Source organism: Strix uralensis, chromosome 3, assembly GCF_047716275.1.
Source record: "Strix uralensis isolate ZFMK-TIS-50842 chromosome 3, bStrUra1, whole genome shotgun sequence".
Taxonomy (NCBI): Eukaryota; Metazoa; Chordata; class Aves; order Strigiformes; family Strigidae; genus Strix; species Strix uralensis.
The window spans coordinates 6,794,453-6,806,867 of record NC_133974.1 but is presented as its reverse complement, the minus strand read 5'-3'; the positions used below and the strand labels follow the sequence as shown (position 1 = coordinate 6,806,867).

The 12,415-nt window shown below is 38.6% G+C and overlaps 1 protein-coding gene across 4 annotated transcripts in view; it reads left to right on the top strand.

Annotated features, from left to right (window-relative positions):
• Positions 1–12,415, top strand: part of RCAN2 (regulator of calcineurin 2) — a 98,465-nt gene that overhangs the window by 69,142 nt on the left and 16,908 nt on the right. For all 4 annotated transcript variants that reach the window (XM_074861413.1, XM_074861412.1, XM_074861411.1 and 1 more), the window contains one exon: positions 11,056–11,229. In XM_074861413.1, coding sequence (XP_074717514.1) covers positions 11,056–11,229 — 174 coding nt within the window. The remainder of the gene's footprint in view (positions 1–11,055; positions 11,230–12,415) is intronic.

The window sequence follows — 12,415 nt, the reverse complement described above, 5'->3', positions numbered from 1 at the left end:
CATCACCTACACTGAGCTGGACATACAAGGGACAGGACAGGTCAGAATATGTCTGAAATGGATCCTAGAAAGTTTCCCTTATCCCTCTATTTGTCACATGAGTAAGCAGAAAGTTTCCTCTGTGTACACCTATGCTCTTTTCCAGCCCAAGGATGATTTTTTTCTTAGTTTTCTTTTTACATCTTCCTTACATGTTTATTTCTGATACTTTTTTTTGTGTACCATTCAGCCTGAAATGCTATTCACATGTATGTATGTTTATGTAGGTTTGCTATAGACTCCATTCAGGCGCTCAACTGGGGAGAGCATATTATTGTCCTTGATGTATCTTTATTGTACAAAGAGACTCCAGTGTTGGAGGCTGCAGCTTCTAGGAGCTGTTCAAATGTATACAGACAACAGACCTGCTTGAGTAATTTGCAAATGAAGTGTAAGACAGCAAATGACAGATGGTCGAGACAGACTAGCAAGAATAAGAAACAGTCAGATATTACAACCAGAGTGTTAGACAGCGGTCACAGTACTGCAGATTCTGCCCACTAATCGTGGGCTGCAATGGCGGGGAGAAAGGCAAGAGAGGATAGCAAGAGGCTCTTTGTTTTATGTTTTAGTGCAGAGGTGCAAAGTAAGACTAACGCCTTGAATGAAAACTGACTTGTACATTTTTTTCTCTGGGTAGGCTTTTCCTTTGTATTTGAAACCACATTTCAGCAGAGATTTTTTAACTAAACTTCTGAGGATGTGTTTTGGTGGGTCAATAGTTTTCCCTTGTACCTTTTTTTAATGGTTAAATAACATTTATGGAGGAGCATAAGATTAGATTCTGTTCTGCTCTCTTGGTTTTTTTTTTTTTCATAGTCACTTTTAAAATTGTCAGTGTCCTTTCTAAATCCAGACAAGCTGAAACTATATTTTTAGTCATGTTAGTGCAGGTTGCAGTTGTTGGGGAGAGGGAAGGGAAAAAGCATTCCCCATGACCGTGATGAGAAACAGCTGAAATGCTATAAATGTTGTTCACTGTAGGCAAAATAGTAAATCACGAATGGGCAAGGCAAGCATTTTATTTGTTTAAACTGTCCCATGGCTTTTTCTTGTTTATTTTTCTAGTTCAACTGGATTGACAGAGACAGAGCATGAATAGTATGTATTTTATGGTAGTTTTACAACATTACAGCTCCAGCAGTATAAATAAAACACAGTTTCTCAGCTCTTAGTCTTCTCTTTATTAAATTTCATTCTTGCATTTAACATTCTGTTCAGTGAGGTCCTGATTCTGTGTCACTGACAGCAACAGAGATGTCCCCTGACACTTCAACAGGCTTGGTAACAGCTTTTTAAGAGGCTGAGCTTTCTAGATACTCTGACTGGATTTTTGTATGCTTGTAGAAGTAAGATGCTTCTGAATATGTTACAGAAACACTGGTTCTGCTCCCATGGTTGCCCATAAGTGGGCACTGTGACTATAAGAGAGTCTGTCCTCTCCTCAGTGTCACCACACAGAAGAGGAGAGTGGTATACCTCAGAAGGGTTGGGGAGATGAAACTGAAGTTGTCAAAGATCAGTGAAAAATAGTGTAAGAAGGAGATGGGTATTTATGTAGCTTTTCTTACAGTCCCTAAGTGTATACCATTAGTATGGATATTTTTCACACAGCTTCTCATAATGCATAACTTTAATCCTTGTTTCCTGCACAAGTTTGACTACTGGTCCCTTCTTTATTATTGTCCCTAGCACTTCAATTTGGGTTTCTTTTTTTTTTTTTTTTGGCTTTTCCAGGAGTTCCAGCTAACTATTCTTATGAGAGATACTGGCTTGTGTCTACATGAGCATTTTTAGTCTGAGCTGGGTGGGGATTCTCATGAGGCAACTTTCCTGTTGATCTTCATTAACTGTGCTTTTCGTTCACATCACAGAGCAGTTCATGAACTGGATACCTTTCAGTTGAAATTAATATAGAAGATGCATTCCAGTAGTATGCCTAATATGCTCCAACTGCTAATGGGCATTCAGTCCATGGCACCTGATCAGAAAGTCCTCAGCACCAACTGTTTTGCTGTAGAGATCTGCTCCTACTGGAACACCCTCATTGGTATAAACATAGCAGCTATTGGTAAAAATCTATTAAGGTCATTTTTCTTCCTTAGTTTTTTTTTGCTAAATTAAGATAATAGGAACTTTAGGAATTATTGAAACAGGCTAAACATATACACAGTAATTTGTTCCTTGTGCTGCCAATTAATTGTTGGGCTTAAATGTTTGCAGCAACAAGGCAAAATCAGTAGCTGGTATTGTACTATGTACATTCTTAAATCCAATGCAGATAAGCTCCTTGGAGTTCACTACATACATTATCTACTCAGTTATTGTTTCAATTCTTAAAATAAAACAAACAAAAAAAAGGCTTGTTTTCAGGACAGTCTGAATCTTTCATCATGTCTTTGATAAAAATAATGTTAATAACATTCTTAAGCCAAAATGTAAGGCTGCTATTTGGAAAACAGAAATTGCATTAAATCCTCCACAAACCTGTTCTTGCTTTTTTTTTTTTTTCACTGCCAGATATGGTGCAAAAGAGAAAAAAAAGGAAGTACCAAGTAATGTTGCACAAAATGGTAGCCAGCACAGGAATCAAAAGTAACTTCTCAGAGAACAAAGAATGATGTCTCTACAGAACACTCCCTAACACTGGGGGCGAAACTAATAGATCTAGTCATATAACATGCACTTGGCCAGCTGGTTTGAAAGAGCACTTCCAGCGTTTCAGAGAGCTAATATGGCATCTGGAACTGGAGTACTTCAAATATGGAGTGCTCAGAAAAGCTGTTGCTGGTGATGCAGTAAAATAGCAGTGCTCATATAAAGAAGAAATGTAAAGTGTGGATTTTTCTTTTAGCTCAATCGTTGGGTGTGAAATTGAATTGAGAAGTCTCCAAACTATATTAAATCACACCCTTGGCATTGCCACAAGAACAATTTATTTCATCTTGAAGGAGCCTTTGGTTTCCAGATCAGTGGAGCTAAGCAGGAGGAATGTGCGTCACACTGAGGTAAACAGGGATGTGAGCTGGTTAAAAACAGAAAAGGCAACACAGCAAAATTCGGTGCCCCTGACATTTGTCAGCCTCTTCTGAAATGTGAATGCCGTTTCCATTAAGCTTTGGGGCAGATACTATCTCGGTACCTTTTGTTGTGCTGATGAGTTGGAAGCTGAACATAAATTTATTTAGTTCAGCTGATTTTTTCAAGAGTCAAGTCTGTCTTGTTTTGTTCACCAGGAGGTTTGCAGCGCTATTGCAGTGCTATCATGCCTTGGTGGACTGTCCTCATGCAGGAGGACTGGTAGTGAGGGATGGCTCTTACTGCCTCAGTCCCCACATGAGGTGGAGCTGTCAAGCTGCTTCCAGTTTCCTACCTATTTTTGTCATCAGCAATTTTTGTGAGATGATGAATTACAAATGTCAATACCACATTGTGTGATGTCTGTTATACTTTCTCAAAGTCTCTCTCTGGAACACGACATTGAATCTGTAAGCAGTAAGCATTATATCAAATAGTTCTGCTATCAGAATGATTTTGGCACAAAGTGAAGGCAAAACCCTAGATACAGCCTTCAGGATCTAGAAGTTCTATGCAGATGCCTCCAAAACAGCCTTAGTGTGTCAGGGTAACATGGCAGCACGGGTGAGCCACAGACCAGGGCTGTGTGTACAGACATGCTTTGTGGTCAGTGTTGGTTCACTGCAAAGAGCAGAATCACAGAATCACAGATTCATCGAGGTTGGAAAGGACCTTGAAGATCATCTAGTCCAACTGTTAACCTCACACTGACAGTTCCCAACTACACCAGATCCCTCAGCGCTATGTCGACCCGACTCTTAAACCCCTCTAGGGATGGGGACTCCACCACCTCCCTGGGCAGCCCATTCCAACGCCCAACAACCCCTTCTGGAAAGAAATACTTCCTAATATCCAGTCTAAAAGAGCAACAAGGTCACTAAGCATCACCTCTGGAATACAAAATGTGCGTTCTTTTATAGTGAAACTTAAATGTATTAGGACCCCCTTTAACATTAACAGGATTGCAATAGTGCAAGCAAATAGGTCATGATGTAACCAAAGAGAGCAAGATATAATGCATTTTTTAACCTGCCACTCTCAAAGTCCAACCTTAAAATTTATTTTGGCTTATGCTGTTTCATTTCATCTTTGACTCACAATTTACCTGACCTTCACCCCTTAAAAACAGCAGAAAGCCAAGCACAGGACAACAAACTGCATGAACTGGGGTAGCAAACCTGGGTTGATCTGTTCATGTACTGAGACAATTGTGCAATTTTTATATAAATAAATAAACCCAAGCTCTTTGCACCCCTACCTCAGTGCTCTAATCTAACTTCAGGAAGAGATGAGCAGAACTTTGCACTGAGTTCCAAGGTGAGAAACACACCTGTAGACAGTACGGTAACCAGGTGGTCATTGCAGAGTACTTTGTAGTGCTGGTTACCTGACAAAATACCCAGTGTTCCCTGGTTTTGTCCCCTTTCAAAATTTCTTACGTGTAGAAATGTTACCATCTTAAAATATACGCTGATGAATGACATGTGGAAAGACACATTTTTCTATTGCATTTTTTCATTGCTGTTTCCACCTACAGGATTGTATGAGGGATTCCCTTTGATAACAGAAGAAACTTTCTGCAAACCAACATTCAGACAGTAGTATTCAATCTGATTTTTTTATTCAAATAATACCCGGTCCCACTGGTAAGGAGGGAGTAGGAAGATCTCACACTCCTGGCTACAACTAACTTCAGTGAAAGGTAAAATAAAAAGCTAGGACCTGGAGACCTGTGCCTTAAGGTGATCTTTGAATGATAAATTTATATTTTATTCTGCGATTTCTTAAAGGCATGAGGATAAGACCATGGAAGCTCTTTATTGATCATCATCATAAGCAGTTTAAAATATTTCCTCCCTTTTCAGTGCTCCTGGAATTTTAACTGAGAATCAATAGTGCTTTTTCATATGTGCTTCCAAAGTTTCCTGGTAAGTTTTACCTTTTTAGAAGCAGAGAATTTGATTGTTGATTCGGCTGTTGTTTACACTGGCTACTTGCAGAACTTCTTGCCATTTAAGGAATTTTCACATGTGAGTTATATCAAGCTGCTTGCTTGTTTTCTGTGGCTCATGAAATAATTGTAAAAGCACTTGAGATGCTTTTACAATTACAAATCAGAGACCCTTTTTGTTTTCTTCTTTTTTTTTTTTTTTTGACTTACAGTACTACAGAAATGCATACTGTTGTCCTGTAATCCTTCCTTCCTATCCTTTTCATGAAAGTAATTAGCTTTTTTTCTACTTCTGGGCCAATGGCATTTTGAAATTTTATGGGTCTACTGCTAAATAACTCCTCCTCAGTTTGAGCCTAAATATTTTAATGGGCAGTCTTTGTCTCATACCAGCGCTGCTGGTTATTTTAATTCAGATAATCCCTTTTCCTTCACATCATTTACTGGTTTCTTTATACTTAGATATAGCAGGAATCATCCCTTAGTTTCTGTTTCCCAAGGCGAGAACCATCTACCTTTACCTCCTGTGATAGACTCACCACTTCTCTGATCATCCTTGCAGTCTTCTACTGCTCTTGCAGCTTGCCTCCATCTTCCTTAATCCTGGATGAGAAACCAAACTAGGTCTTTACAATACCCTTCATGTGGCATTGACATAGCCCAATCCTGAAAATACTTCCAGCTGATATTTCTAGCCTTTTGTATTATTATTTTTTTTAAACGTGTACCACTAGTGACTCTTTTATCCCCCGTAGAATTAATCAGTATGCCCACCCTCTTTCCTATAAACAGGGAATTAATCTGTTGGTAGAATGTGCACGATCCCCGTATGTTCTATCAAATTCAATCTTTCTTTTTGTGCCACACGAGAAATCTGCAGTGTTGCAACCAGCATGGCTGGGTGGAAACAGAAAACATCCGCCTCTGAGATATGAGTTTATTTCTTACGGGAAAATTTATATCCAGTACAGAAGTAATTTCAGGAAAAATGTGTTTCATAATTGTAAATTATGTCTCGGTTTCCCTATTGTATACAGTTAGTTCCTTGGATTATCTTTTATATAAACAAACAGGAAAAATTAAAATGGGAAAAATGCTTGCTTTATTTGCTTGCAAAACTCGAGGAAAAAGGATTAGACTAAAGTTTTAAATCACAGCCATCTCCTAAATCAAATGTGTAACAAGGGTGATAATGAGTGTAAACACATTGAATAATAAAATGTAATTTGTGTGCTGAGTTCTAGGGCTCTAATCCAAAGCTCACTGATGTCTGTGGAAAGACTTCCATTGATTTGAATTAGGCCTTGGCTTTTGTCCTGAATGAACACAATACCAGTGGAGCTATTCATGAAAGAAATGTTTGGAAATAAATCACAGGAACTTGCTGTGTCGGAACCCATTTCACTTGCTAGTTCAGGCAGTCATGTTTTACAATGCTTGTTGTGTCGATACTTTGTCATAGTTCCTCGCGTGAACTAACCAAATTCAATCTTAAAAAAAAAAATCATTTGCCACTGCTGCTCTAATTGGAAGGTGGTTTCTGGATCATTATTCTGATGTCTGAAATCTTCTTTAACTTCTAGCCTAAACCTATTTATGCAACTTGTTTCCACTTGGTTTATGTCAACATAGTCTTCTAGTATCACTCTGTACAGTATACTTTGTCTTTACTCTATGCAGTTCTGGTAAATACTGATGATTGTCCCATCTCCTCTCAGGCTTTGCTTTGTTTTGCTAAATAAGCCAAGGATTTTCATTTTTTATTCAATAAATTGTTCATTCCCTATAGTCTTTATCTGAATTTATTCCCATTTGGCTTAATCTATCTGGGATACAGGCAACAAAACCTGCATTTTTAATGAGCTGTAATAGTGCTCTGTAACATCAGTACTTCCCTTGCTTTACTGGAAATACTCTTCCAGATACATCCAGTATTTTGTTTGCCTCCTTATGGCTGTATTTCACTGATCACTTTTATTGCGTGACTTAGAGGATCTTAGTTCCCAGGTGAGCTCCCGTTTAATAGTAGAAATAGTTTTTATTCCAGGAGTGCATAGCTTTGTCCTTGTGCTCTGAGGCTTTTAGCTTGTGTCTGTTACTCCAGTGCTCATTTCTTCCTTGGATGGTGCTCTGCTTGTGCTCTGCTTTGGCTGTCATAAATGATAACAATCAAGCTTGAGTAATCAGCAGCCTTAATTAGTATGTTCCTTGTGCTAATTTTGTTAATTAAAAAAAAAAAAAAAAGAATTCTAGAAACTGCTAGAGGTGGTGAATGGGAGCTGATGGAAGGTGACAGGAAAGAACTGGGGAAAGGTGCCCAGTGCTGGACGAAAGAATAGCAAAATGAAGAGAGGACATGGACCCCACAAGGGACAAGTGAGAACTTCTGCACTATTGGTCAAATGAAGGCTACTTGCATTTGCCAGAGCATTAATTTGGTCTCACAGAACCATACTGGGGATGGATGAAGATATGCCAAAATTCCAGAAATAAATGTGTAACTCATGGCTTTCTGCATTTTGACTTTGTAAAAGTAGCAACACTGCTGCTTAACTTCAGATGTTCCTTTATTTTTTTTTCAGGAGTTTTCAAAGTATTCTGAAAGTTTCAAGACTTATTTTCTAAAAGCATTTTAAAAATACTGAATCCTAAAAGCACTTTTAAAGTCCTCCATTAAGAAGATTATGACTCTTGAATAATTTATCCACAAAACTTGAAAAGGAGAGAATTTGCTTAGGTCTTTAAAATGTATATGAAACATTTTCTTACAGATTGGAATGACTCTGAAAGACTTTTATCCAGATAAGTACATTCAGCAGATATTAGAAGTCACAGGCAATAGCAATTAAGGCATAAGGCATTTCCTAGGAATTAATATCAAGCTGGGAGGAGTTGGGATGGCTCAAGATGCAGCTGAAGGCCATTAACTGCAGTTGATGATTAACGACCTCTGCTGAGGTCATTATTATTATCAGCTGAAAATGTAGAAAATTTCAGATGTATGAATCTTTTTAATGGGAGATGCAGTTTCAGTTGGTTTAGTAGACGTGTTCTCACTGTGGACAGACTGCCCTGTATTAATATCAAATAGAGGGCTTGATTTCCCTCCTCCCCTGGCATTTTTAGGAGTGTTAATCAAAGCTGGATCTCTAAAGCTGCACCAGTATCAAATTGAAAAGTAAGCAGAATAAAGTCCATAGTGCTTTAATGTTCTCCCAGTTGGCATCCAGTACTTAATCAGCTTTATTTAGAGATACTCTCATCTGTCCCTGCCTAATGAGAGTGTGTCTCAGTATTGTCCTGAAATGTACCCAGAACATTCCTTGTGCTCACTGTTCTTGGACCCACATTTGAAATCATGTCCTCCCTTCTTCTGTCCCTAACCAGGATCTAGGTTCTGGGTTGTCATGTCTGCTGTGTGCAAAGAGGGCAGGCACACAGGACTGGCTGGTGCAAGAAAATACTGCTGGGTTGATACAGGGAGAATCTGTTTCCTAATAAATAGTCAGTTGTAATAGATACATACTTCACAGTGTCGAGACAAGTCCATGCATGGTTTCTTCCACAGTTGGTGAAATATATTTTTAATATGATGAATGATTCCATTGTTGACTTGTAGGGAAACTGAGAGCTACTAAGAGGACTAAGAAATGTTCATTTTGCTGCTTATTTTTAGCTTATGTGACTTCTGTTATAAAACCTTGATTGTCTCACACATATATATATATAAAAAAATATAAATACCTTGATATCTCTGATATATATATATGTGTGTGTATTTATGTTTGTTTACTTCAAGGTGCTTTAAAAAAATACTGAAGAAGTCTGAAATAGGTAATATAGGTAACAAAGACATAAGCTTTAATTGGTTAGTCACTATTATATTTTATTTAGATTATACACAGCACTGCATGTTTCTGAACACTGTGTTAAGTCCTACTTTAGACCTAGCTGGTCCCCTGCCCCTTTCTTTCCCTTCTCCCAGCCCTCTTCCCCTGGTCATTGTGAAGGTTGTAGCATCAAAACGCCAAGCAGGACAGGACTGAGATGACTGCTGCTTTTGGCTGACCTTTATACAAATGTCACTGGATGTAGACTTCGGCTCAGTAAAATGAAATTTTGCAAAATTGTAAGCAAAGCAGTTAAAAAATATAACTCAGGTGTGAAATGTTGACAATTTGGACATTAGGTGGTATGACTAGACCTGCTTGTACGAACCTATCAACTTCACGCTGTTTGTGGGATTGCTGGGTGCCTTTATTCACCCTCAACCAAACCACTGAGCTCTCTCCTCTTTTTTTTCTTTCTTTTTCCTCCTCCAAAGTATCTCCTGTGGTGAGAGGAAGAGGTGAGTGAGGTCAGGCGAAATGAAAATCATGAAAGCTTAATAGACCACAGGGAGATTGCTTTGAAAGGGTGCCAGAGATGGAATGTCAGTTATGGGGAAGAAGACCACACTGTTGGCAGTGAATGAAAGGAGATCTGGTACATGCACGTTAGTGTTTCATACTCCTTGCCACAAAACTGGTCTGTTTTCCTAGTTAACTCTTTAACAGATGTATCATGGTGACAGTAGACACTCCCACAGTGCTATTAGTGCTCCCTGATGCAGCTTCACTGTGCTTCTGGTTACATTTTTCTAGTAAGTTCTATATTCTTTGTCTTGCTTATAAGATCAACAGATGTGAACTGAAGTATTGATGAGATTACATAAATTGCATTTTCTATTTCACCTTCTGCAGCCTCTATCAGTTATCCACTCCAAGAGATAAAAAATTGTTTTCCTGGGTAAGAAGAAAAGAAGTTATATTTTAAAACCTGTAGAAATGTGCAGATATATCAAAGACAACATCAGGTTATCGTAATTATACAAACACCTGACATAATAGCCCTTGGTGTATGAAATGGTGTGACAAATCAACTCAGACACTGCTTTTTCAGGATAAAAAAATTCTTAAAAGAAGGGGCTTTTCTCTGGCTGATTCTCTATCTTCTAAGACTTCAAGTCTTGGTTACAGCAGTTAAAATGCTAGGACTTTACATGAGACTCATGGGGTGGCAGTCTAAAATCTAAGTCAACAAAAAGACTAGACTAAATGATAACTGTTCTCTTTCAGTCTTAACATTTTATGAATCTATGCTTGTGTGAATGAAAAGACCTGTGCAAACGTGTCAGAATTGATTTAAGGAATTTGATTTTATTTGATGATGTGGAACTCGTCTTCTGTGTGCACATAGTTTACAGAGAAATTGCAGAGAGTCTGATCCTTCGAGGCTACTAACATACCTTGAATTTCTGTTGATCTCTAGGTCCATAGATGTGGTACATTTCAGACCTTTGTTTTACAATGTTAAAATATCTGTATTTGTGTCCTGTGCTTTTGAACATGGAGTTCTACAGCTAAACCTGAAATTTGTCTTTGGGACAAGTCACTGTTTTCAGTTATTTAATTTTTTCCCTACTGTTACAGGAACTCTCAAGGAATGGGTGTGTATCTGCGCTTATTTAAATCGCAAAACATCCAGAAAAACATAACAGGCGATACAAAATGACACTGCAGTGTTGATGTGAATGTAACCTTCAGTTACCGTGGGCCTGGCTTTGTCTGCTGACTCCATTGTAGTTCATCACAATGTTTGCTTTTGTATAGATGAGATCACAGTTGTCTGGTATTTTCAGTCATATGCCCTTTTCAGCTTCATTTCATGTCACTGTCACAGTTTTGCTCAACTTTTACGAGAAGTTCAATAGCTGCTGGGTTCTCAATTTGAAGACTCCTACCCCCAGACATTTTGCAGAGTTCAGCACTTCCAGACCAGTGCTTTCCTTAGTTTCTTTTCACAGAGCCTTTATTAGTCCATGGACCCTAAAGGCCACGGGCTGAAATCTCCTGGTTAAACAGTTGTCAAGTTTCAGATTATCCTTTAACACAGACTGGTGTGACAGCACACAAAGTTAATCTTCAGCATTTCTTTTTCATTTGCAGGAAAAATTTGAAGGCTTGTTCCGTGCCTATGATGACTGCGTGACATTCCAGCTGTTTAAAAGCTTCAGGCGTGTGCGGATAAATTTTAGTAGTCCCAAATCAGCTGCTCGTGCCAGAATAGAGCTGCATGAAACACAGTTCAGAGGGAAGAAGTTAAAGTTGTATTTTGCACAGGTAATGAAATCTGCTATATACTTCTGTCTTAGTGTGTAGCTTTTACAGAAGTATTGCACAGTAACACTGAGTAAAAATAATAAAGTTTTCTCCCATGCCCAATCTCTCTGCTAAAAGATTACTCAAACATCCTTACGTTGCCTGAGCTGTACCTGCCCAGTGGGTCTGCAGTAAATTTAAAGAACCACTTAGGATCCACGTTGCTTATTCGACACACAGAAGTTACATAGCTTAGAACTGATTTACAACATTGGGTATTTTCTATGGGTAACTCTCTAACCATAAAAAAGTGGTAATGTAAAATATCATAAGTTCATTAAAGAAGTACGGCTAAATTACTTATTTGACCGCAACCCTGAGCCACAGCCAGGCTTCCTCCTGCCATTTTTTTTTTTTTTTCTTACTGAGTACATGTGTGAATTTTCTAAAAGGAATTCAGTAAGTTAAAGTAAAAGGCAGAAGTTAGGGGGAAAAGAATACCCTCAGCCTAGGGTCATAGGGGATTATATCCATCTGTTGGAAGTGTCAGATGGGGGTTTCAATTCTTCTTGGCCAAGGGTGAGAGAACACAGATGTCCCACAGCCTGGGTGAGTACTAGGAATCAACCAGGATATAGAAAGGTGAGGGAGGTTGAGAACACAACCACCGCCTCTTCTGAATGTATTTAATAAGTTGCTGTGGCCACTGTGGCTTATGGGATACTCACTAGTGCTTATAAACAATGTAAGCGTGCTTTGAGCTGCCAGATTGGTCCTTCAGAGGCCTTAGGTTAAGGGCAGGCTCATTTGACAATGTCAATTAAACCTGAGAGGCAGTTAAATTTTGAGCCTCTACAGCCTGGTCAGAATAGGAGCTGTTTTGAGCCTAGGCAGAAGCAGAACCTCAGGAAGATGAGAAACTACAGTTGTGAAAAAAACAGTATGCTTAATGGGTTAGATGAGCTCAGAAGATCTTACACTTGGATTCAGGTGTGGACAATGTACCTCAATCCCATTTTATATGCCTTAATCTCCTAGATCTGACTCAATTTTTTTTTAAAGGTTTCAAAACCTGCTGTTAAGCAGATCTGAGAATCATTTCACTCTCAACTGCACAATCAAGAGGTTAATAGGAAAGTTGGGATAGCACAAGAAAAAGAAAAATATGCATCATAGTGATTAGTCTCCATATCTAAGCTGATTTCCT